This window comes from Rhinopithecus roxellana, chromosome 7 (genome assembly GCF_007565055.1).
Source record: "Rhinopithecus roxellana isolate Shanxi Qingling chromosome 7, ASM756505v1, whole genome shotgun sequence".
Lineage (NCBI taxonomy): Eukaryota > Metazoa > Chordata > Mammalia > Primates > Cercopithecidae > Rhinopithecus > Rhinopithecus roxellana.
Genome location: NC_044555.1, coordinates 85,443,551 through 85,468,522, shown reverse-complemented (window position 1 = coordinate 85,468,522; position 24,972 = coordinate 85,443,551). Strand labels below are relative to the sequence as shown.

The following is a 24,972-nucleotide window of genomic DNA, read 5'->3' as shown; positions in this document are numbered from 1 at the left end:
GTGGGTTTACAGGAAGCCCATATTCTAGGACCAGCTCTGTTATTAGCTAGCCAGGTGAACTTGGGCAAACAATTTTATTCCTTTGGCCTTCCTCTTCATCATCTGCATTGTCTATGAAGTCAGAGGGTTATACTAGAGATAAACCCCAGGGTTTATCCCAGCATCTTCATCCTCTCATTCAGTTCTAAAAGCTTTACAACTCAGAGGGGAAGGTTTCTGCATTCAGAAAATTAAGCAGCTGATGGAAGAGCCAAAAGGAAGATGTGAACAATTCAGTAGGAATATGAGAAAGATGTCTTTAGGTATAGATGTTAATATGCCTGTAAATGGTAACAGGTCAGGAAAGGGAATTATTACTGTCAGCAAAGGCTTGAGGGATGTTTATTGACAGACATTTTTCACAGACACCAGAATAAGAATTTCTGCAGTTGGGCTGGGCGCAGTGGTTCACAACTGTAGTCCCAGCGCTTTAGGAGGCTGAGTGAGGCAAGTGGATCACTTGAGCCCAGGAGTTTGAGGCCAGCCTGGGCAACATAGCAAAACCCCTAGCTGGGCACAGTGGTGTGTACCTGTAGTTCCAGCTTCTCGGAAGGCTGAGATGGGAGGATTACTCGAGCCTGGGAGGTTGAAGCTGCAGTGATTGAGCCAAGGTCACACCACTGCACTCCAGCAGGGCGGCAGAGTGAGACCCTGTCTCAAAAAAAAAAAAAAAAAAAAAAAAAATTCTGCAGTTTCACCCCACACACACTGTCTCTAGTTGTCAAGAGCACATTCTGGGGTAATTGTTCTTCCATGATTTCCATTTAGTGCCACCCCAGACCCCTAAGAAGCCCCCTAAAAAGCCCCTTTCATTTGGACCGTTTCCCTGCTTCAGGATTTTTATATGACACCTATGTTTAGTTAACAGGCCACACAGTAACTGAACAACTACATCTTAGAAATGACCCTGAGCTTGGGATCTGAGCAACCTCCTTACCTCTTCCTTCTGGCCAGAAGACAAACCTATGACAAAACTTTCCCAGCGGTGCAGAAGAGGGCAGCTCCTTCCTACACAGACGTCTGTCTCCTTAGCATGCTAAAATACTAGCTCACATCAGGGTTAAGAGTTGGGATGATTTTAAAAATGTTCATATGAGTTGGTATTTTCTGAGTGAAAGTGAAACTCAGCTGATCAGGATTTATTTAAACAATTAACATTATCATCCCCACCCTCTCCAAAAAAAATAGCTTTTATGATATTGAAATTCATCAGAAACTCATGCTGGGGAACAGATTGGCATAATTTTCATAACAAGAGGAAAACTGTCTAAATATTCATAATGAAGTGCCCTGAGGTTCCTCCAGCTCACCACATCTGGAGTTTCCTTCTTTCTTATTATAATTGATGCAGATTTGTGGCCTCTGTGGGATACAAAAATAGCCCAAAGAAAGGGCTATTGAATATTTTTTTGAACAAATAGTTTAGTCTTACAGATTCAGAAGACCAGTTGAACAGGTGGGTTGGGGGGAAAAATCCTTGACAGAATTTGTACCAGGGCAGATCAGGCTTCTGCATAAGTTATGACTGCAGGACAAAGGCTGTTTTCTCTGCTGAACCTCATCTCACTTCCTAACTGGACACTCATACCACCTTTGCAATCCCTTTGTTCATTGACTTACTTCTTAGAGCTGTCATCTGTGATGGCAACAAATGGAACCTTGTTACTATCATTAGATCATTGGTCCCTCTAGGTTGAGGCTGTGTCTTCTACTTGATATCCCCACCATGCAGCCTAGAAAAGTGCCATGGATTCAGTGGGCACATAAAAAATGGTGGTTGAGCAAATGGAGAAGTATAAATGATTTATGATTTATCAGGCTCTAGATTGCACAGTCTTTTAAAAGCTATTAGCACCATTCGTGGTGGCTCATGCTTGTAATCCTAGCACTTCGTGGGGGCCAAGGCAGGAGGATCTCTTGAGCCCAGCAGCTTGAGGCCAGCCTGGGCAACACAGTGAGACCCTGTCTCTACAAAAAGTAGAAAAAATTAGTTGCGCATGGTGTCACATGCCTGTAGTCCCAGCTCCTTGGGAGGCTGAGGCAGGAGGATCACTTGAGCCCAGGAGGTCAAGGCTGTGGTGAGCCACGATCATGCCACTGCACTCAATCTGGGTGACAGAGTGAGACCTTATCTCAAAAATATATATAAAAATAAAAAAGCTATTAGCCATTGGTCCCTTTCGCCAAGTGTACATATACATGTATATGTAAGCCCCTCACAATGAGACCTTAAACACAATGGTAAGTAACATCTTTTGAAAGTGTGTTCCAAATACCTGCTTTAAGAGCCCTCTGCATGGAAAACAGTTCCATTCACTGTAAGAAAACAGCATATAATGTATCTCTTAAAAAGTATGCTTAGATTTAGCTCTAAAACATCTATATGTAAACCTCTTACGCACAATGAGATGCAATGCTAGAAACATCTCTCAAAAATATGTTTGAAACGCTTACTTACGAAATTTTCTGCTTGGAAAACAGTTCCATTCGCTGTATGAAAACAGCACATAATGCATCTCTACAGAAGCAGGTAGATTTAGCTTTTAAAGGTGTATATGGAAACCACATATAATGAAACTTGAAATACAATGGTAAGGAACATCTTTCAAAAGCATGTTCAGAACATCGGCTTACAGAACTCTCTGCTGGGGGAAAAAAAGAGACACATTTGTTCCTGTAAGACACTTGAGCATGTTCTGGGGTCTGAGTGGTTAGCAGTGGTTGCTGGTGTTCTTTGGCTTGCCGGTGTTCCTTGGGGTTTGCCAGACCCTCTCTTCTTAGCAGCCATTGCTCTCCCAATCAGCCTAAGACTGTTACCAGTGGAGGGTGTCCAGGTTCTTGGCATCTTGAACAAAGAATTGGACAAAACGCACAAACAAAGCAAGGAAAGAGTAAAGCAACAAAAGCAGAGATTATTGAAAACGAAAGTACACTCCACAGGGTCAGAGCAAGCACCAGCATAGGGGCTCAAGAGCCCTGTTACAGAATTTTCTGGGGTTTAAATACCCTCTAGAGGTTTCCCATTGGTTACGTGGTACACACCCTATGTAAATGAAATGGTGGCCCACAGTCAGTCTGATTGGTTGTGGAAAGCAGCCAATCAGAGGCTGAAGTGAAGTTACAAAGTTACACTCCTATGCAAACATCTGATTGGTTGCACAAAGCAACCAATCAGAGATACTTTCAATTTTCCATCTGCCATGCAGAAAAAGAGGGGGATTTGCAAAGGGAGTAGCCCCTGGTCCTTTTGTTACTTAGGTGTGGAAAGTTGGGATTTTCCTTTTGATTTAGTTCTAGGAAGTCAGAGTGAATCGGCCTTAGGTTCCCTGCCTCCAGACCCTATTCTGCCTCAAGACCACCAGGTTTATTGGCTCATTGTGACCAGGGAGACTGCACACCAGGGGACCTGTGGATGTTACATCAAGCAAAGGCAAAATTAAAAAAAAAAAAAAAAAAAAAAGTTGTTACAGATTTTGAGAAGGGGCAGAATTTAGTGAAATGTAAATGAAATGATGTTTTGATAGACTCAAGGCAGAGCAGGGCTGCATGGCAAGGGGTCAGCATCAGGTCTTGACTGTGAGGTGGACTCAGGTCCCGTTTCTTTGGCAGCTACCAAGTGAAGATAGATGTGTAGTGGTGTAGTGCTGTGTCCAGAAACCCTTTACGTGAGGCGCTGCACTTGGGCTGGAAATGAAGACTGCTTCTCTGGGTCAAGTGTCTTAGTGCCTTCAGGCAAGAGTGGAATGTTTCATTCTTCCTGATATAATTTTTTTAAAAACCAAGTTTCTGGTAGTTTCTCTCTCCTTGACTTTGTCAGGGAGTGAGAAAGTAGGAGCACTCCAAGAAGGGGGTTGTTAAGGACACTTTGCAACTACCGCATAAGCTTGGGAGAAACACTGTTTCCTGATCACTTTGCAGGTGGCCTTATCTGTGTCTGTTGCCCCAGCCTCAAGAATGGCTGGGCAGATTGCTACTTACTCAGTGCAGCTCATTTTTGCTTTCTCACCACGTGTTTAAATGGGGGAAGAAAAAAAAGAAGGGTCAACTTTCTTGTGTTGGGTTTTCCTCAGCTTCATAATATATACCCAGGAACTCTGATCCTATTTTTTCAGACGGAGTGTTTTTGCCCACATATCCTCCCCCAGACTCACTCATTCTTGGGCCTGGGGATTTGGGCACATCCAATTTGCTGCAGCATGTTTCATATTCACCCCTTTAGTGTCCTGGATGCCTGTCATGTACTGAAGCCCCTCATGCTTGATGTCCCAAGGGTACCTACCTCTTCCTAAGAAGCACCTTTCATCACTTGCTCCCCAGTACAGACATTGCTGTCTGGATTCAGAGTGGGAGCCTTCCCAGGAGGGTGCCCAGCCTACCTGTGTGGCTTAAGATCTGCATTTCAGATACAGTCCTCTTGAGAAAAAGGTTAACTCCCTGTGTGTTTTCCTGGTAGGTTTTCTTTCTCCCAAAGACTCTCCAAGGAGCTTCTCATCTGAGCAGAAGAAAGTACCATCGAGAGGAGCAGTGATCCAGCCTCTGCTCCATTGTAGAGACAAGAAGGGCTTTGCTTGTCAGATTTTCATTTCTTCTTTTTAAAATATACTTCTCTTTTTAGAGGAGGTTAAATGGTGTCATAATTCATACTTGTGAAATAATTTGAAAGTCAAATTCCCAACAGCGTCTAAGATGGAAGGTGATTGTTTGGAGTTATGGTCAGCTTCTCCATAAAGGAAGACGCTGGGTTGGCATTGACAGACATACTGACAGACACATCGTGTTTCATTTCCCATCTGAATTTAAATGTAGACCACAGCTTCTTCACCTCGGCAGTATTGACGTTTGGGCTAGATCATTGTCTGTTGGTGGGCGTTGTCCTGTGTGCATTGTAGAATATTTAGCAGCATCCCTGGGCTCTACCCACTAGATGCCAGTAGCAATCAACCCCCATTCCCTGCCAAGTTCTAATAAGGAAAATTGTCTCCAGGTATTGTCAATATTTCCTGGGAAGCCCTAGTTTCAAACTGCTGGTATAGACTGTAGTAAGCCCCAAGAGGGCACTGTGGCATCCCTGCTGCCTGGTATGCAGTGGACACTCAGTTGTTATTTACTGAATAGATGACAAGCCTAGTATGTATTTCACTACTCCTCACTAGCCCCAGATCCTCAGAATCTGACCCAGAACTGGAATTCCTGTCTAAATCTAGCATATGGCACACCCATCCCCAGTGCTACCACCATGCTGGTCCACCCTCCAGGTCCCCAAAACTGTTTTGCTCCTTCCTGGAATTAAACATTTGCTAATACCCATTACTAGACCAGTGGTTCTCACAGCGTGGTCCCAGAACTAGCAGCAGCAGGAGCATCACCTAGGAACTTGTTAGAAATGCAAATACCAGCCCTACAGAATCAGAACCCCTGGGGGTGGGGCCCAGTTGATCTGTTTTTACAAGCTCTCCACCTGATGCCAATGCCCACTCAAGCCTAAGAACCACTGACCTAGACTAAGTCTTTTTTTTTTTTTTTTTGGAGACAGATTCTCGCTGTATCGCCTAGGCTGGAGTGCAGTGGTGCAATCTCGGCTCATTGCAACCTCTGCCTCCCGGGTTCAAGCGATTGTCCTGCCTCAGCCTCCCGAGTAGCTGGGACTACAGGCACCCACCAGCAAGCCCAACTAATTTTTGTATTTTTAGTAGAGACAGGGTTTCACAATGTTGGTCAGGCTAGTCTCGAGCTCCTGACCTCGTGATCCGCCCACCTCAGCCTCTCAAAGTGCTGGGATTACAGGCGTGAGCCACTGTGCCCGGCCAGACTAAGATTTTTAAAGCTTCCCTGATGATGAGAATCACCAGAGTGTGTGTTTAGTAAATGGATTCCTGGTCCCACCTCAGATCTGAAGATTCAGATCTGCAGGGAAGAGGTCTGGGAAGATAATAGAATGAACAGGTGCCCCACAAAATTCTTATCAGGGATGACTGATTGGGAAACACGCCCCAATCCTACTCCTCTGGTCAGTGTCCTAGAACATTGTACAAAGCTCACTGTCATTTTCTTCCTCTCTGACAAGATCCTGAGTCTCTTATTTGGGAAGTGATTGTCCCATTTCAGATACTCTGATACTTTAAGCCAAATGCATGGCTCTCATCCTGTCTTCACTGTTGTCTGGTCAACATTGTATATAGACATACCCTTTTCTGCTACTTGAGCTCCTCGAGCAGATAGTGTCTTATTTACCTTCATTTCTCTTTCCTAGAACATAATAGAAGTTCACACCCTTATGTGCAATTCCAAAATATAAAAAGCTCTGAAAAGAAAATGTTTTATTACTCATTGGGTGATAAAACTTGTTCTGGACTGACATATGTCTATTCATAGTCTTTATTTTTCCCACTTGGAGTGACCAGTCATCCATTTACTGCAGAATTTTAATGGTTGGGTGCAGCCCCAGCCCCCAGCTGAGGATGTTACATATTATATGGTATATGCAGTATATTTCCTTTCTAAAATCTGAATAATCCTGTCTGCAGGGGTTCTGAATGAGGGATTACCAACCAGTAGTGTCTGAGATAATATTTGTCAGTTGAACGAAAGAATTTGATTATGATGTTGGTGAAACTAGACTATCCCTGAGCTTGATACTTTTGTTGTACTGTCCCAAGGGAAAGGAAAACTCCAGTTCTAGATGTGACCTGGTATTTTCCAAACGCTGCTTAAAGCTCTGGAAGGCTTCCTACCAGAATCTGCCCTTGGCACATGGGGTTTTGATCTTTATACCCTAAAACTGAGCCCAAAGAGTTGTCCTGGATTTAACATTATTTCCTTCCGTGTATATGTTCAGCTTGCTGATATATTTCTTCTGTTGGTTCTGCTTTTATTTTTTTTAAGCTGAGAGGATTTTTGCTTGTTTGTTTGAAGTTGGTTTGTTTTTATTGAATAGATATAAAACTAGCTGCAGGCAGTCATGTGATGTGGGCATGTGAGTTCAATTCCTTTAACAGTCTGTTTTTAATATTATGTAAATTTCTAAAAGTTTAGAGATTGAAATGATGTTTTTTGGGGAGTGTGTAAATCATGACTGGACTTTTTGGTGATTTTAATAGAGCAAGCTTCTTAAAATTTGAAAACCAATAATTAGTACAGTGGCTCTTGATGTGGGAACTAGGTAACTAACAGCTTTGGGGTCCTCAAATCTTCTGATATTGTATACATTTTCTCTGCACATTTGAGTGTGTGTGTGTGTACGGTTTGTTGTGTTGTGGGTTTTTTTTCTGGAAAGAGTCATTGCTTTTTATCAGACTCTTAAAGGACTCTAAGACCAAAAAACGTTTAAGAACTGATTTAGGATTTCAGTCTTATGTTAATTCATTAGTCATTTTTAACCTTTCTAAAGAAAAAAGACAAAATCATCTCAAATTGCTGGATAAATTGTGCTTTATTTCTGTGTGTGTGTGTGTGTGTGTGTGTGTGTGTGTGTGTGTGTCTATTCATTCCTATTTGATCTCTAATTAAATCCATCCAATTGATGAATAGATGGAAAATGCCTGCCTTCCAAAATTAATTTCATTCCCTTCTTCTCCAACTCTGTCCAATACTCATTTAAAATGTATAATCTTCCCACATCCAAAGGATCTGGAATTATACCCTTCTTAAGACATATCAAATGCCTCCTCTTTTGAGAACTTTCTCCTAAATGTAATCTTGCCTTTCTCTGAAACACAACAATATTCCATCATAGTGAGTTTATGTGTATGCATGGGTTTGTCTTTTCTTTCTGCCATTCTCCTCCCCTTGCTTTTCTCCAAGAATTAGACTGTCACTTCCATGCTGGGACAGGAGGGGGTGGTTGGGCTTACTTGTATATTACAGTCCCCCAAATTGACAGTATCTTTTTCATAGTGGTGGTTCAATAAATATTTAAGTGGAAGTCAGGAATATCTTTGTTCCATATACTTTAACATTAAAACCACAGACTCAGAGTTAATAATTTTTTTGCAGATAACAGTTTTGAGTGTCTTAAAGTCACTGATACATCCAATGCAACATAATATTTTTTTCTTCTAAAAAAAAAAACAAACAAAAATGGGATACACGTGCAGAACGTGCAGATTTGCTACACAGGTATATGTGTGCCATGATGGTTTGCTGCACCTATTGACCCATCCTCTAAGTTTCCTCCCCTCATCCCCCACCCCCAACAGGCCCTGGCTTTTGTTGTTCCCCTCGCTGTGTCCATGTGTTCTCAATGTTCAACTCCCACTTAGGAGTGAGAACATGCGGTGCTTGGTTTTCTGTCCCTGTGTCAGTCTGCTGAGGATTATGGCTTCCAGCTTCATCCATGTCCCTGCAAAGGACACGATCTCATTCCTGTTTATGACTACATAGTATTCCATGGTGTATATGTACCACATTTTCTTTATCTAGAAATATTTTTATTTTCTAATACTATTGAATTCAGGCTCAAATGCCTCATCAGTAAAAATAAATTCCTATTTTAAAATATATCTTAATAAATTAAAGCATGTGAAGCTAATGGTTGCTGGGTTTGGTCAGGAGATCTGGGTGATAGTGCCTGTGACTAGAGTCATGAAAAATCATAGCTCAAAGTCAGAGCTGCCAGGAACTCAAGTCTGGCCGAGTGTGCCCCTTGGAGCCCTCAGAGCTTCACTGACATGTCTTTGGGGACCTGGGTGGGAGATGGGACAGCCCTACTCCCCCAACCAAAACAGCTCTGTTTTAGTTGCTTTATATTTGAGCTCTGGAATACGTTGAAATTTGCTAAGTGTCCTGCTGAAGTTAACCAGACTCTCCTCTCTCCCCTCCTTGGCTGGTCCCTGATTTTACACCTGAGGACACTGAGGTCATCCAGAGTTGTAGTGTGATTGTCTCAGGTCATGTGCTTGCAAAAGCCCAGCTGGGAACCCAACCTAGTCCCAAGTATCCTGCCTTCTGGCCCACAATTCTCTCCTCCTCCTCCTTGTGGCCCCTCCAAGTGTTCCTCCACTTTATAGGGGTCACTTGGAGATCATCAAGAAACATTGAGTGGGAGCTCTGTATCAGGTTCTGGGGATGCAAAGAGAGCTGAGACATGCTACAGCAACCCCTGGCACCAGTATCTCCTCTTTTTCTCTAACAGTGGTGCTTTCCAGATAATTCTGTGTCTAATGCCTTACACATAAAACAGCGTAGCTGCACAGTCGAAGTGTTCTAAAGCTGGATTATGGTGATTGTTACACAACTGTATAAATTTATTAAAACTCATCAAATTACCACTGATTTTCTTGGCATTCCTCTTGCAGTTGAAATATGATTTCAATAGCACCAAACACTGTACTGACGTCCAACAAAGATAAAATTGTTAAAAGGAGAATGGCAGGGGCAACTGTCTTCCTCAAGTCTGCCTGTCTGTCTCTCCGTGTCTCTCTCTTTCTTTCTCTCTCTCTCTCACACACACATGCACACCCCAGGGGAAAAAATCTAACAGCCTCTCCCAACCCCAGCAGTTTTCCTCTCACATCTCATTGGCTGGAAATAGAGCACATGCCCATCCCTAAACCAATCACCAACAAAAGAGAGTGAGATTAACATTATTTACCTGGACATATTTTGCTTTATCCCCAGGGCTGTGAGAGGGTTCCATGTTCCTGAATATAATGCTTGAACAAATTAGGATTCTGTGAACTAGGAAGAGGGTGGGGAATGTCTCCTGGGATGTTAACCAACAGTCTCTGTTACACTTCATTAACTTTTTTTTGACTGAAGGTAACAGAAACATGACCTGTTCCTTCTTTCTTTGTTGGCTGTGGGTTTCTGTATTCTTTGTAAAAATGGCTCCATGATTTCCATCCAAATAATTATTCTTAAAGCCAGGACTCTGTAGTGCAGTTCTTCAGTGATACTGTGTTTGTGTTGTTGTAAGTTTTGAGGTTGGCAGTCATGTTTCACTAGCACAGTCAATAGGAAAATTGGTGAGGAGCTGTCATTATCCAATTTAAAGATGTTTTAACTTTTTCTGTCTCTTTAGAACATTAGACCAATTCAGATTTGGAGAGGTTTGCTATTACTAAGTAAAGAGAGATAGAATGTTGGTAACTATGTGGGTTTAGGAATATGGTATTGATGGGATTTAGAACTATTGCCCCTCAGCACAGGTTAAGGGGCACAAGCCATCAGAGGCCCAGAATACCCAAGATTGAAAATTTCCAACACTGGGATAGGGAATGTAACTAATACCTTCAAGCCATTGTACAGAATATGAAAACAACTGCACAAAAGCAAAGTGAATACTGCCTCTCCTCCCTTCACTCTTTCCCCTTCCTCCCTCTGTTCTCTGTCCTATCCCAACCCTAGACCACAGTGTATCTGTATTATGGATTTCTTAATTGCTTTTATTTTACATGTCACAATCTCTGGTTGTTGGGATGTTAACCAAAATAAACACACTTCAGTAATATAAATTACACTAGGGACAATGTAATTGTCATCAAGAGGTTACCTCTAAGACATAGCTCTAGGTTGTGATCCGTCTGCAGAAATGGGCCTGATGCTTGGGAAATATCTAAGGCCATTCAAAGCCATTAGGTTTGTTGACTTTGATGCAGAATAATCGATGCCTCTCCCAGTAGATACTAATTCTCATGAATTTTTCTTTCCACCTTCTGTCCTGAATCATCAAAGGCTAGTTTTCCAAGTCTCCATTTCTGAAATACTTTACAAATGTTTTCACTATCTTCATAATTTGTGCTTTCAGATAAATAGAGATGATTTAACGGCACATAGACTTTCCAAGGCATGTAATTCGGGACATACTTAAATTGATTTTTAGTGGCCTTCGTAGTTTTCCCTCTTTGGTGAGGGCTATTGTATCTCTTTGCTGAGGAACAGCCATCTATGCATAGGGAGGTTCCCGCAGAAAGGCTGTGGAACATATTTGAACAAGCTCACCCCCACACATATGTGTGTAAAGAATGTTCAGTCAGTACTTGTTGGCTGTTTATGGTTGGCATGTGCTTACATAGAAATACATTGACATTTGTCTCTTAAGACATACCATGATGGGGTAATTTTTTATTGTTTTATGTACCCTGGTAGCTTTGTAACATATATAAATACCTTGTTTCTAATTGAGTAATGTGTGGAAAAAGGCAGTGAGGCAAAACTTAAGGTTTTTTCTGCTGCCCTCTGTAGACTTTACATGTTTATGCATGCACTTGAAGAGTATATAAAATGGTATATGTCTGTTTTCCTGAGTAAGGAAACCTTTTTACTTTTCTGCCAGAGAAAAGTAAAGCAGTCAGTGGCATCTCATGATGTCACATGATTTGTAAGGGGAAAAAAATGGAAGCCAATAAATATACATGAGCCAAAAATGAGCACTCTCGGGTCATTTCCTGAGGGTCACCCTTTCTTCATGCAGCAGTAATATGCTACCTGTTAAGTGTGCCTTTCCCTGAACTTAATGTGATAGAGAACATTTTCTCCTGGGCCAGCTCATTAGATAAAGCATTTTAAAAGTTATGTTTTCTGTTTTTCTTATAGGCAAGGATTACTGCAAAGTAATATTTCCATATGAGGCACAGAATGATGATGAATTGACAATCAAAGAAGGAGATATAGTCACTCTCATCAATAAGGTAAACAAAGGTTGTCTCCTACCTTCTAAACCGCAAACTGCTTTGGGGTGTTGACTGGACAGTACAAGCTTTTGCTTCAGCGCTTGAAAGCTTGGTTTTCTCGGTCCTGAACTTGTGAGGAAGAATCTTGCATCTTTCCTTTCGATCAAGCTAAGCCCAGCATCCAGGTGAATGCGTTCCTTGAGATGAGAATAGATTTGTTTGCCGTAGGGCCAGCTGCAGATTTGCATGGTCCTTCAGAAAAGTCTGTTCCAGAAGGAATAACCCAAAAGGCAGCCTGCTTGGCTGGAGATCCTGCCCTCCACAGCAGCCAGGTTGCAGAGCTCTGTGTCCTGAGGTATTTGAGGAGGAGTTTTTAAAAAAGGCTGGTCATGCCTCACAGGCAGAAAACGCTTAAAGAATGTTTGCTGTTCAGATCAAAGACAGGTAGTGTGCCTGAGAGAATTTTTCCTGTCTCCTTTGGGCTAAGAAGGTTGAATGATTTTATTATTATTAGAGCCAGAGCCCTGTAAATAAACAGAGAGCTATAAGATCTATGTGAAGTGATGCAGTTGAACAAGGGCCTTGGCTGTGTACTGTGTGTGCTTTCATTCTGTGGTACTCACCAAGTAGGTTGTTGAAAGATACATTATTTAAGCAATACCCAGAATATATGACTTTTTCTCTGAGGAACAGCATTTTTGTGATGGTCAAATATGGTGAGAAGCTGAACGGTCTTGAAGATGTGTATGGTGGTTTTATTTACTCAGGGGAGTGACAGGGAACTTAGCACAGTTATCTTAGCACAAGTGTGACTTGGGAGATCATTGTGGCTGCCTGCGCTCTCCCAGGGCTGGGAAGCCTTGGCAGGGTGGAGGATGCAGGGAAGGGGAAGAGATTGCAGGTACGTAGAGTTGGGGTAGGCCCAGGGTCCTGCCAACTCTGACCATTACTGAGAGGGTGGGGACTGTGGTGTCGCCTGGCCCTACCCCTCCCTCAAGGCTTGTCCATAAGGTGATCAGTAAGATTTACCTTTGTTATCAAGAGGTTACCTCTAAGACATGGCTTTAGAGATTGTGTGTTTTAAGAGCCTAATCCAAAGATACCAGGGAACTAATGACCCCAGAAGTTAAGTAGCTTGCCAAAGGTCAGGAGTTTTAGGGAGAAAGCTGGTCCTCTCATGGACTCCATATGTCAGTGGTATGGAGTATATAATGCTTTCTGGAATAGCAAATCATTCCCTGTTTTGCAGATCATCCAAGAACTCGTCCATCTTTTTACCTGTAAAGTATTCTCCCCTGAAGTTATTTCGGTATGTCTCTGTTGAACGTAGCAGGAGGAAATGAGGGAAAGAATGCTTCCCTTGTTGTTTTCTGCAAATGAGGCAGAAGTGGTTCTTTTCTGTCTCTTTCAGATTGCTTTCTGATACACAGTGCATTTCCTATTTTTAATCAGACCTGTAACCAAACAAGCGGAATAAGGAAGTTGTTAAATGGCTGTGAAGCACAATACGAATGCTATAATAATTATCACAGATAATTTGGTTTTAGAAATGCTGGGAAAGGACTAGAGCGATTTTTTCCCCCTTGATGATAAAGTGACCAGAGAATTAAATAACTGCTATTCTTTGCAGTTGGTTGGCGGGGGACTCACTAGCCTGTTTTTGTTTTGTCTTTGGAAGAGAGGGAGCCTCTTTTTAGTTGAAAACCTGGTATGTCAGTAATATTTAATGAGGTTTGAGAAAAGAAACACATCTATTTCTGTTTTAACATATTATACTCCAGTCCTTCCATTTGAGTACATATCATAATTAGAACACATTCATCTTGATGATTTTGCTCCTAACCTCCCAGCCTGAGATCCAGTCTGGTAAAAATTAATGTGATTTTTCTAACGACCTTAGTCAGAAAGGGAGTATCTATCGGTCCCATCCACATGGTACAGATAAATGAACAGGTAGATGTGGCAGGCTGCTTTCAAGAGTGTCCTCAAGGTTACGTCCCATTTCTCTGGTTTCATAGATTAACGTATCTGGAAGCAGTTTAGAAACTGAAGCAGTACACTGCTATTAATATTATATCTACAAAACATGATATTGTCATCTCCGCTGTACACTTGGTCTCTTGACCTGACTTTCACACTGATCCGACTCCTCAGGCCTACAGTTTGCATATCACCATTTTGACACTTGGTCCTCCTAGTCCCACCCTGCTCCCACCCCCAAGCCTTTCTCCATCCCTGCCACTTCCTGCCCTGCAGAGCTGAGCACAGGCTTGAGTCGTTCTGCATCTGTCCAGGCCAGGTGAGCAAGGACCAGGCTTCCTCCATCTTCTTTTCTCTAGCACCAACCATAGCACCTGGTCAGGAGGAGAGCCCTGGGGTGGTGAAGGATGGAGGGATGTTTCCCCCCGCTCCAGTGTCCCCTACCTACTTCATCCCTAGCACCTCAGCCCCTTCTTTTTGTCATTCTCTAACAATGCTGTGCTCACTTACCCTTCTGCACCAATCAAAATCTTTAGTAACTTTCTTTTTCTTTGTTGTAAAATCCAGATAGATGATCCTAGCACTCCTTCACCTGGCCTGGCCTCAGTCTGTCTTGGTGGCCTTGTTCCATGTGACTGTTCTGCAGGTACCCCCCGTATATGCCCCTCCTGCTCATGTGTCCTCACTAACTTGACTCAGACCATGTTCCTGATGCCCGAGATGACCTCTGCCTACCCACATCGCTATTTTTTTTGTTTGTTTTGTTTTATTTTCTTTTTGAGACAGCGTCTCACTCTGTTGCCCAGGCTGGAGTGCAACAGTGTGATCTCGGCTCACTGCAACTTCCACCTCCCAGGTTCATGCGATTCTCCCACCTCAGCCTCCTGAGTAGCTGGGATTACAGTCGTGTGCCTCCACGCCTGGCTACTTTTTGTATTTGTAGTAGAGACGGGGTTTTACCATGTTGCTCAGGCTGGTCTCGAACTCCTGACCTCAAGTGATCCACCTGCCTCAGCCTCCCAAAGTGCTAGGATTACAGGCGTGAGCCACCGCAGCCGGCCTAGCCACTGCACCCGGCTTCCAGTTTGCTGGGGGTTTTTTGATAGTTAATCACACAGCCAGTCTTAACTCATGCTGCTTGGGCCCATTTAGAGCTTGCTGCTTAAGAAAATCCTTTGTGCTCTATCATTTTGCTTCTATTATTTTTTTATACAACCTGCTGGGAAATCAGATCTCTTGCTATCCCGTGCTTGTGCGGATTTTTACTTTTATTTCCATAAAATGCCTGCCAGCCTTAACCTAGCATTCCAGTTTGCTGGAAGCGATGTGTTCAGATGACAAGTGCCATGTAGGCCACCAGCTCTCGTAACCAGGGTTTGAATCCCAGCTCCACTGTTCTTGGCTGTGTCTCTTTGGGCATGTTGCTTACCCCCTCTGAGCCTGAGTTTCCTCAGCCATAAAGCAAGGTCCATAAAGCTGACTTCACAGGCCTGCTGTGAGGATTTACTCTGGCAGGGAGGGGTCTGTCAGTGGCACCCATACTTCTAGGAATTGTCACTCAACCCTGGCTGCTCTTTCTTGGGCCTTGGAAATGGGAATGGAAGGGCTCTTGTGTCTGAGCCCAGTTTGCTGCTGAGGCTGGAATGCCATGACGTTAAGTAGGTTAAAATGGTGAAAAATCCACCTAAAATCGTTAAGTATTCACAGTGGAGGAGATTTTAGCAAGAATTTGGAAAGAAAACATGTCATAAATATTTTGCTTGCTGAAAGTGGGAAGAATAGAGTTGGAGCCTGTAAAACCCTGCTGACATTATAGAAAACTGTTACTCTTCCTCTAAGTTAGGAATCGCCCAGAAGTTCATTGAGATGATTGTATACTATTGCTATTACAAAATGAATGGTTTCACCATGATCTGTTTAATATGCATTCTGATACGCGTATTTATTGGGTGTAGGAGTTGAGGTGAAAGACCTGAATTGCTGTTCTCTAAATTCTGTGTTCGCCGTAGAGGTTCCTGATAGACCCCGAGTTCCTCTGACATTTACTTTGGTGTCAGTGAAGGTGGTTTCCCTTTGCCCTGCTTTTCTATGCTGTAGCGGGAGTCACAGAGCAGGCTTTGCCCTCATTTTTAGCCCTAGATTGTCAGTTCATGTGGCTTTCTAGAAAATGAGTCAGACACCTTTAGTGGGTGGGTATGAGCCCTCTGCGGTTCCTAAAATAATATGCAAAGACCCAAACTATTTCTGTGTGTCCCTGGAAACCAGGAGGAAATGTGGCAACCTGAATGGTTTGTTTTCTAGTTTATTTATAAAGAATTTTTGTGAATTTGGGAACATTTCCACTCGTGAAGAACACACCTGTGTTTAGCTTTTATTTCCAGTCACTCAAAAATAACTCCCGCGTCTGTGTTCCTACCACCCCCATCCCTGCCTTCCTGATTTGTGCTCAGAGTGTGTTTGAAAAGGTTCCGAAGCTTCTGGGTCTCATTCCCAACTGGAGAAGCTTCCTGGAGAAGGGCTGAGGGCAGCTTGGCAGGAGCTATGCCAGGGCTCAGCTGCAAGGGTGAGATGGCCATTGGAAGATGTCCCATGCTGTGGCTGCTGCCGCTTGGGGCAGAATGAGCCCAGCTGTGGAGAGGGGCCATGTTCCCACTCTTGGCCAAAGCCTCCTGGCCTCAGAGCTACAGCTGTTCCTCACAGCTCCTGCTAACCTAGGAGGGAAGGCTTCCTCTGTGATCCCTTTGTAAATAAGGACCTTTAGGTGTTTCTTATCAAACAGGCTTCCTGGGTAGCTGTGTCTTTATCCTTAAATCATACCCAACCCCTGTGTCTTCATTGTTTTAAGCCTATTTGATGACATCCAGATCAACGCTTAGAAAGCTAACATTATTGGTCAAAATCATGGAGTTGTAGAGATAGAGGGAAGGGGACAGAGGCAATATTAGCTAGCATTAATGTTCATGGAAGGAAGCTGATAGACACACCCTAGAGAAAGAGGGGACCCAGGCTGGGCTCAGTGGCTCATGCCTGTAATCCTAGCACTTTGAGTGGCTGAGACGGGAGGATCACTTGAGCCTGGGAGTTCAAGACCAGCCTGGACAACATGGTGAAACCCCATCTTCACAAAAAAATACAAAAATTAGCCAGGTGTGGCATTGTGTTCCTGTAGTCCCAGCTACTCGGGAGGCTGAGGCGGGAGGGTTGCCTGAGCCCAGGAGGTTGAGGCTGCAGTGAACCATAATTGTGCCACTGCACTCAGGCCTGGGGTACAGAGTGAGACCCTGTCCCCCCAACCACAATAAAGGGGAGACCCAGAATATTAGCTAAGGACAGTTAGTGGCATCCCCAACACAGTAGTACAGTCATCTTTCCTTGGACCATGAGGATTATCCACTGAAGATTATTGACAGCGATTTTAATTTGCACCCTGTCCTCTTCCCCTCACAACATTCGTTCACTCATTCATTCATTCGTTCATTCATACATTGAAGAATATTTATGGTGTGCCAGGAGCTGTGCAAAATGCTGGGATACAGTGGTGAACCAAAAATTCAAACCAGGAATTTTGCTTCTTTGTAGGGACCCCAAGTATTTGGAGCTAGACATGCTGTGAGGGCACAGTTAGAACCGCACCTTTCATCTCTACCTCAACATGTTTTCCTCCCTCCTGTCCCAGACAACAGTTGAACATTTAATTAACTTAATAATAGCTAGATCTTTCTCCAGGACCACAGCTTCCCAGCACAGGATTCTGGACCACTGGCAGCAAGAGCCCAGGACCATCATCACCATTCCCTTTTCCTCAGGAGTCTGCCCGGAGCTCAGCATCTCCCATCATCTTCACAGCAACCCTGGGAATTAGGTGGGACCATGTGTGTTCTCTCCAGATTACAAAGGAGGAGCAGAGACCCAGAGTGCTGAAGCAGCTTTCCCGAGCAAGTCAGTGTCTGAGCCAGGTCAGAGGCGTCTGCTGACCTGGGCCAAGTGCTCTTGGAACTTGGGGGCTGGACAAGGTGGTAACTGTGGGTGGAGTTCGTGTTTCCTGTGGGGCTGAGTCACTCCCAGAGGTGACTCTTGTCTACTCATTGAGAGTCCTCATTGTTATTGGATATCCAGGGCAAGTGTCTGTGGAGTTTCCTTTCTAAGGTAATGACATTATCATTGTTACTTAACAGAAAAACAATATTACCATGCCATCACCCCATCCTTTGTTGCTGATGCTTGCATTTTGAAATCTATGTTTCCAATCTGTTAGGGTCAGGACATCACTGTGGTGGTTTCTGGATCATCCATGACTGTATGAGTCCACTGTCACCTCTAAAGGAGTGAAATGATGGTCCATGCAGAGGGAATGATGAGTTCAGCTCAGGGTTGACATTGGTTCTTTTTGTGCCTGAGGCCCACCTACCTAACTGCTTTCTTCCAGTTTCTTCCCATGCCCAGAGTATTTTGCCTTCCTCTTTTCTTCCCAGCCTGGCTGCCACTTAGCTTCCCATTTGCTGTCATGGAAAAAAAAAAAAAAAAAAAAAAGGCAAGCGGGAGTCCTGAGGTCCTTCCTAAGACATTCTGTGATCAACTCTGTTATTTTGTTTGTTCTAATGTTTATTTCCCCTTCCTGCCTCCCTCCCATTAATTCATTAATGAAATGAAACATGTATTCATGAGAAAAATGTTTTTAGAATTCCTTGCTTCCCACCCCACGGGGAAATAAGGTTGCCTTCACAAAGAAAAGTGGTCTTAGGAATCTCAAGCAAGATCCTTAGCTTGGTAGGAAGAAAGCCGATCAGCCAAATCGATTGCTGGCCCTGACCCTTTCTCTCTGAACTGCTGAAGCTTTTAGCGGAGCTCAAGTGGTAGGATTAAATGTGGTTCCAAGGGTGAGGAGTAAATTAGCAGGTGTCACCCTGAAGATGATGACATGCTGACAGACCCATTAGACGGACATGTTTTATGAGTGAATGAAGAAGTTAAGCATAGGTCTGGGATCATCCGGGTTTATAGACATTTGGAAAATGTCAGTGTTGAGCAAATGAGTCATTTATGTCATAGAATGTATTTCTTGCAGCACGGCCTATCTTGTTAGACTGCTTATGTCCTTATTCTAGACAGAAGTCACAATGTATCCCCTCCTCAGAGCATTTGAAACCCAGAGGAATACAATTTGTTGCTGTTGCATCTTCCTTTTATAAGTAGCCAGGACACTGGGACCAGTGAGAAGAATCATTACCATCACACAGACATAGTTTTAAATTAGATGAGGATGGTAAACATAGGGCTTGGGGTGGGAGAAAATATCTTTTTAGTTTACCAGTAGACAGTCGATGAAATGCCACCCCAACATTTTCATGGCCATTATTATAGATTTTTCCTTTGTATCATGGACAGATAAGTTTGCGGCTGATGTAAATTCCCAGGTTCATATGCCTACACAAATTATATAAAACTGTCTAAAGACATCCTGTGTTTGTTCAACGTAATTGTCATATCTCTGCAGAATGCTGTGCTTAAATGGCAGGACATCATTAATCCCCCATCTTGGGACAGTTTTTTTTCCCCCTCTGCAACACACAGAAAAAAAAATCTGTAGGTATCTTAAGGAATTAGAGAAACTCCCTTTTTTCCTGTTTCTATCTCCACGCTTTCTATTTGTATTTACTCTGATAGCAGTGTTCTGAGACTTAAATGACATGTTGTGTCTAAAAGTGCTTTGGAAACATAAAGGTTAAATCATAGGGCTGGGTGTAGTGGCTCACACCTGTAATCCCAACACTTTGGGGAGGCTAAGGTAGAAGGATCGCTTGAGCCAAGGAGTTTGAGACCAGCTTGGGCAACATAGCGAGAGACTCTGTCTTTACACACACAATATTTTTTTTAAAGGTTAAATCATAGTTATTCCTATGATAAGTTATTAGAAGAAGATGAAAAGACAAATGTCTGGTAACTGAATGTTCTTTCTTGGTATATTGAACTGTCCTGAAATTAAGGTCAGTACTTCCCCTGAAATTCCTTTTCATTATTTATTTTAGCTTTTCTTAGGATGAAAGTAATGTATTATAGTTGTGTAACTCCTGTCTTGTTCAGTATCTTAAAGCTCTTTGCATTCATATTTGCATTTTATTAAAATACACGGCTTCTGAGATGAAAGTGGCATGGGATACACTTTTTTGTTTGTTTGTTTTTTGAGATGGAGTCTCACTCTGTCGCCTAGGCTGGAGTGCAATGGCGTGATCTTGGCTCACCGCAACCTCCGCCTCCCGGGTTCAAGTGATTTTCCCGCCTCAGCCTCCCGAGTAGCTGGGATTACAGGCAACTGCCATCATGCCTGGCTAATTTTTGTAGAGATGGGGTTTCACCATATTGGCCAGGCTGGTTTTCACCTGACCTTGGGTGATCTGCCCACCTGGGCCTCCCAAAGTGCTGGGATTACAGGCATAAGCCACCGTGCCTGGCGGGGATACACTTTAAAGTAGTACTTTAAAATTGTATAAATAACACTTACTCTTGGAAAAAAAAGAGAGAAACAGACAAATAAATACAAAGAAAAATCAAAATTACTGGTGACCTTACCACCTTCACATACCTCTTAATATTTTAACAATTTTTCTTTCAGACTTTTTCCATATGTGCACATAATTATAGTTTAAAATAAAAATAAGATCATATTATATACACTATTTTGTGATAACCCTCTTTGTCCAAAATACATCATGATTATCCTTGGCAGCATGGGTAAATGACTCCTTAGCATCCTGAATCCTAATGTATGGAGAGAGTACCAAAATCCTTTTTTTTTTTTTTTTTTGAGACAAAGTCTCACTCTATTACTCAAGCTTGAGTGCAGTGGCATGATCTCGGCTCCCTGCCACCTCCGCCTCCTGGTTTCAAGTGATTCTTGTGCCTCACCCTCCTGATTAACTGGACTACAGGCCTGCACCACCACACCCAGCTAATTTTTGTATTTTTAGTAGAGATGGGGTTTCGCCATGTTGGCCAGGCTGGTCTCGAACTCCTGACCTCAAGTGATCCATCCGCCTTGGCCTCCCAAAGTGCTGGGATTATAGGCATGAGCCACTGGGCCTGGCCCTTGACAATCCTCTTTTATGCTTAGTTTGTTTCCAGTTTTAATTTGTGTTAGACCATGTTGCATATAGTCATCACCCTGTTCAACAGTCTTTGTGCACATTTCTGCCACTTCCTCCTAGCTGGGATACCTTGGCAGGTTACTCATCTCTGTGTGCATCAGTTTTCACATCTGTGAAATGAGAGTAATAATAGTACCTACATCCTGGTGTTGTGAAGATTAAATGAGATAAAGTAGGTAAAGTACTTAGAAAGCCTGGCTCCTAATAGCTGCTACATAAATGTTAGCAGTTACTATTTCCTGATGATAAATTGCTCAATGTAACACTGTATTGGTGCATTTTGAGGGCATATTGAGGATACATCCTGAAAGATTGTGCCAATTTAGTCTCCTCACAGGAGTGCATGCAAATATATTTCCCTACTCTTGTCATCCCTGGATATTATCATTCTTTTTAATCTCTGCTAATGTGATTTGGGCTCTAATTCTGCATTTTAAAAAATGATTACCAAGCTTGAACATTTTATGCATCATTTCCAATTGATTTTTATAAAAATATCTTATATTCATGACATTAACCTGTCATCTTCATATTACAAATATTTTTTCTTAGTTTATGACTCATGGAGATCTTTAAGAAAAAAGTCATTAAAATAAATGCCTTTTAGACTTAAAATTTTCTCATTTTATAGTTAACTGTATAGTGCAGTAAAATTTGTCCTTTTAAGAATAATTTTGATTAAGGCTTTTATATTTTATTTCTAGTTGGAAATGGTAGCCAGCTATTAAATGCATTCTTTTTCTGCCTTCCTCAGGGCTTTCAGTGTTTCTATTTAAAGCTTCTGTCTTTACAGTATTTTTTTTATAGTGGCATTGAGAGATTCCCTGAGGTTCTGCATGGATACGTATAAGGATCCTCATATCCTAGACCAGGGTTTGGCAAACTTCTGTAAAGGGCCAGGGAGTAAATATTTCAGGCTTTGTGGGTTGTGCAGTCTTTGTCACAGTTACTCAACTCGGCCGTTTAAGAGCAAAAGCAGCCATAGAGGTAAATGAATGGGTGTAGCAGAGTTCCAATGAAACTTTATTTATGGACACTTACATTTGAATGTCATATAATTTTCATATTTCTTGAAATATTCCTCTTCTTTTGATTTTTAAAAAACATTCAAAAATGTAAAAACTATTCTTAGTTTGTAGACCATAGAGAAATAGGTGCCAGGCTAGATTTGGCCCGTGGGCTGCAGTTTGTTGGCCCTTGAAATAGAATATCTGGAAATAGACTCATAAAAAAATCCAGTCAATTAATTTTCAACAAAGATACAAAGACAATTTAAGAGAGGATAATCTTTTCAAGAAATGGTATTGGCAAATTGGGCACCCATAGGCAAAAAAAAAAAAAAAAAAAAAAAACCCAACCCAACCTGAACCTATTATACAAAAATTAACTCAAAATGGACCATAGATCTACATGTAAAAGATAAAACATCAAAAGTTATTTATTAAACACAGGAGAAAAGAGTTGTTAGACATGATACCAAAAACACAGTCCATAAAAGAAAAAAGTTGCCAAATGGAACTTCAGCAAAATTAAAAACTTGCTCTGCAAAGACACTCTTGAGAGAATGTTATTGGCTAGTCTATTTTTCCTACAAGGCCGTCTAAACCCCAGTGTTCAGTAGGTAATTGCCTGCTACGTAATTGCGTGGATTTGAAGGACCTTGGTTTCATTCTGAGTCTTTCTGGGAATACCTCTTGTAATACATGGATCACATTGGAGCCTTTTCCTGCCCCGTGCCCTTTCTCCCCCATGGTGGCAGACAGACAGAGCCATACTCCACTGGTCTGTTCTGGACTCAACTGAGCAGCCCGAGGGCCTGGATTTGACTTGGGAATTGTATTTTTTACTCACTGCACAGGCCTAGAAGCTAAATCAGCTGAGTATAGATTAAAAGGCACCAAACAAGTTTTCAGGCTAAGAAATATGTTTTCCTAGTAGAAGAATTTCTTAAAAGAAGTGTGGATTTGTCTGGTGAAGAATGGAAGTAGAAGATAGGAATTTAGAAATTTACTAATAGTTGCTGCAGCTGGCTTCAGTGTTCTTGACCTTCAAAATGATCATGGCTATGCCCTTCACCTCCTGTTCCTTCCCAGTCCTTATCTGTGGAGTGAAGAATACCACCTTCTCATTTTTTAAAGCTTTCTTTGTATCTCTTAGAAGTGGTGCAGGAGCTAAGAAAATCTCTTAAAACATAATAATAAAAAATGATTTATGAACGCCACTGTCTACCAGTGAAGCAAAATGATTTTCTCTCATATCTACCATCCTTTTAATGAAAGAAAAGCATATATTTAGATGCAGAGTCAGTGCAGTTCTCTAAACCATAAATGAAGGTAAAAACTCAGCTATAGGATGCAGATGCTAGAGGAGTAGGCTGTACATTCAGCAATGTGCTATGGATGAGCTGAAGGTGCTATTAGAAACAGCTTTTAAGATTTCAGATTAAGTGGTCATCTCAATGTAAATGACCTAGCAAGGTCCCTAGCAACTTTCCCACAAAACGAGAAGTTTCTATGAAAATGTTGTTATATAAGTTTACATTCTTGATTATATTTATTTATTTATTTTTATTTTTATCTATTATTATTATTATTTTTTTTTTTTTTTTTTTTGAGATGAAGTCTCACTCTGTCGCCCAGGCTAGAGTACAGTGGCACCATCTCGGTTCACTGCAACTTCTGCCTCCTGGGTTCATGTGATTCTTGTGCCTCAGCTTTTCAAGTAGCTGGGATTACAGGCATGTGCCACCACACCCGGCTAATTTTTATATTTTTAGTGGAGATGGAGTTTCACTATGTTGGCCAGGTTAGTCTCAAACTCCTGAGCCCAAGTGATCCGCCTACCTTGGCCTCCCAGAGTGTTGGGATTTCAGGTGTGAGCCACTGCACCCAACCACATACTTGATTATATTTAAATGAACAGGAAAAAAATGTGAAAGTACTACCTTAATAATTTGTATTTTGTGTATGACTTGTTCACATGCCCTTATATATAGTTAACATCTCTTAGAATAACTTAAAGCCATCTTACGAGGACGTTGGGAAGGTCCTGTCTATATAAGGATCTCCTTTTCACATGATTACTGTGTTTTTTTTGTTTTTTAGATTTGTTTTGTTTTGTTTTGTTTTGTTTTGTTTTGTTTTGTTTTGTTTTGTTGTTGTTGTTGTTTTGAGACAGAGTCTGGCTCTGTTGCCCAGGCTGGAGTGCAGTGGCACGACCTCGGCTCACTGCAACTTCTGCCTCCTGGGTTCAAGCAATTCTCCTGCCTCAGCCTCCCGAGTAGCTGGGATTACAGGTACCCGCCACCACGTCCAGCTAATTTTTGTATTTTTAGTAGAGATGGGGTTTTGCCATGTTGGCCAGGCTGGTCTCAAACTCCTGACCTCAGGTGATCTGCCCTCCTTGGCCTCCCAAAGTGCTGGGATTACAGGCATGAGCCACTGCTCCTGCCCGATTTTTTTCTTTTTTTTTTTTTTTAAGACAGGGTCTCACTCTTGTCGCCCAGGCTGGAGTGTGGTGGTGTGATCACAGCTCACTGCAGCCTTGACCTTCTAGGCTCAGGTGATCCTCCCACCTCAGCCTCCCAAGTATGTGGGACTACAGGCATACCACCACATCTGGCTAATTTTTTGTAGAAATGGGGTTTTGCTATGTTGTCCAGGTTGGTCTCAAACTCCTAGACTCAAGTGATCTGCCCACCTCAGCCTCCCAAAGTGCTGGGATTACAGGCGTGAGCCACTGCGCCTAGCCGATTACTGACCCTTGAAGTGGATTTATGGGAATAGAAGTTCCTTCATTCCACAATTAGGAAAAAAGGCTAAAGCATAAACATTTTTTAGAAGACTTAAGCTTGCATATGTTGCAAAGGAAATTATGAAATCAATAAATAATTCTGATATATTTTTTGTGTACAAACTATATACCCATGTTCTACAACTCTAGGAAGTACCAAATATGAATGGTCACCCTGGAGTTGGGCCAACATGGCAGCATCTGTTGGGTGCTGTTCTCTGAAGAGGCTCCAGATAGAAACATTTTTTTCTTTTTCTTTTTTTTTTTGAAACGGAGTCTCGCTCTGTCACCCAGGCTGGAGTACAGTGGCACAATCTCGGCTCACTGCAACCTCCATCTCCTGGGTTCAGGCGATTCTCCTACCTCAGGCTCCTGAGTAGCTGGGATTACATGTGTGTGCCACCACGCCC

General features: G+C 42.3%; 1 protein-coding gene across 5 annotated transcripts in view; it reads left to right on the top strand.

The window, feature by feature from the left end:
• The window catches only part of SH3KBP1 (SH3 domain containing kinase binding protein 1), a 370,029-nt gene that overhangs the window by 254,748 nt on the left and 90,309 nt on the right, over positions 1-24,972 (top strand). For all 5 annotated transcript variants that reach the window (XM_010389057.2, XM_010389053.2, XM_010389055.2 and 2 more), the window contains one exon: positions 11,572-11,666. In XM_010389057.2, coding sequence (XP_010387359.1) covers positions 11,572-11,666 — 95 coding nt within the window. The remainder of the gene's footprint in view (positions 1-11,571; positions 11,667-24,972) is intronic.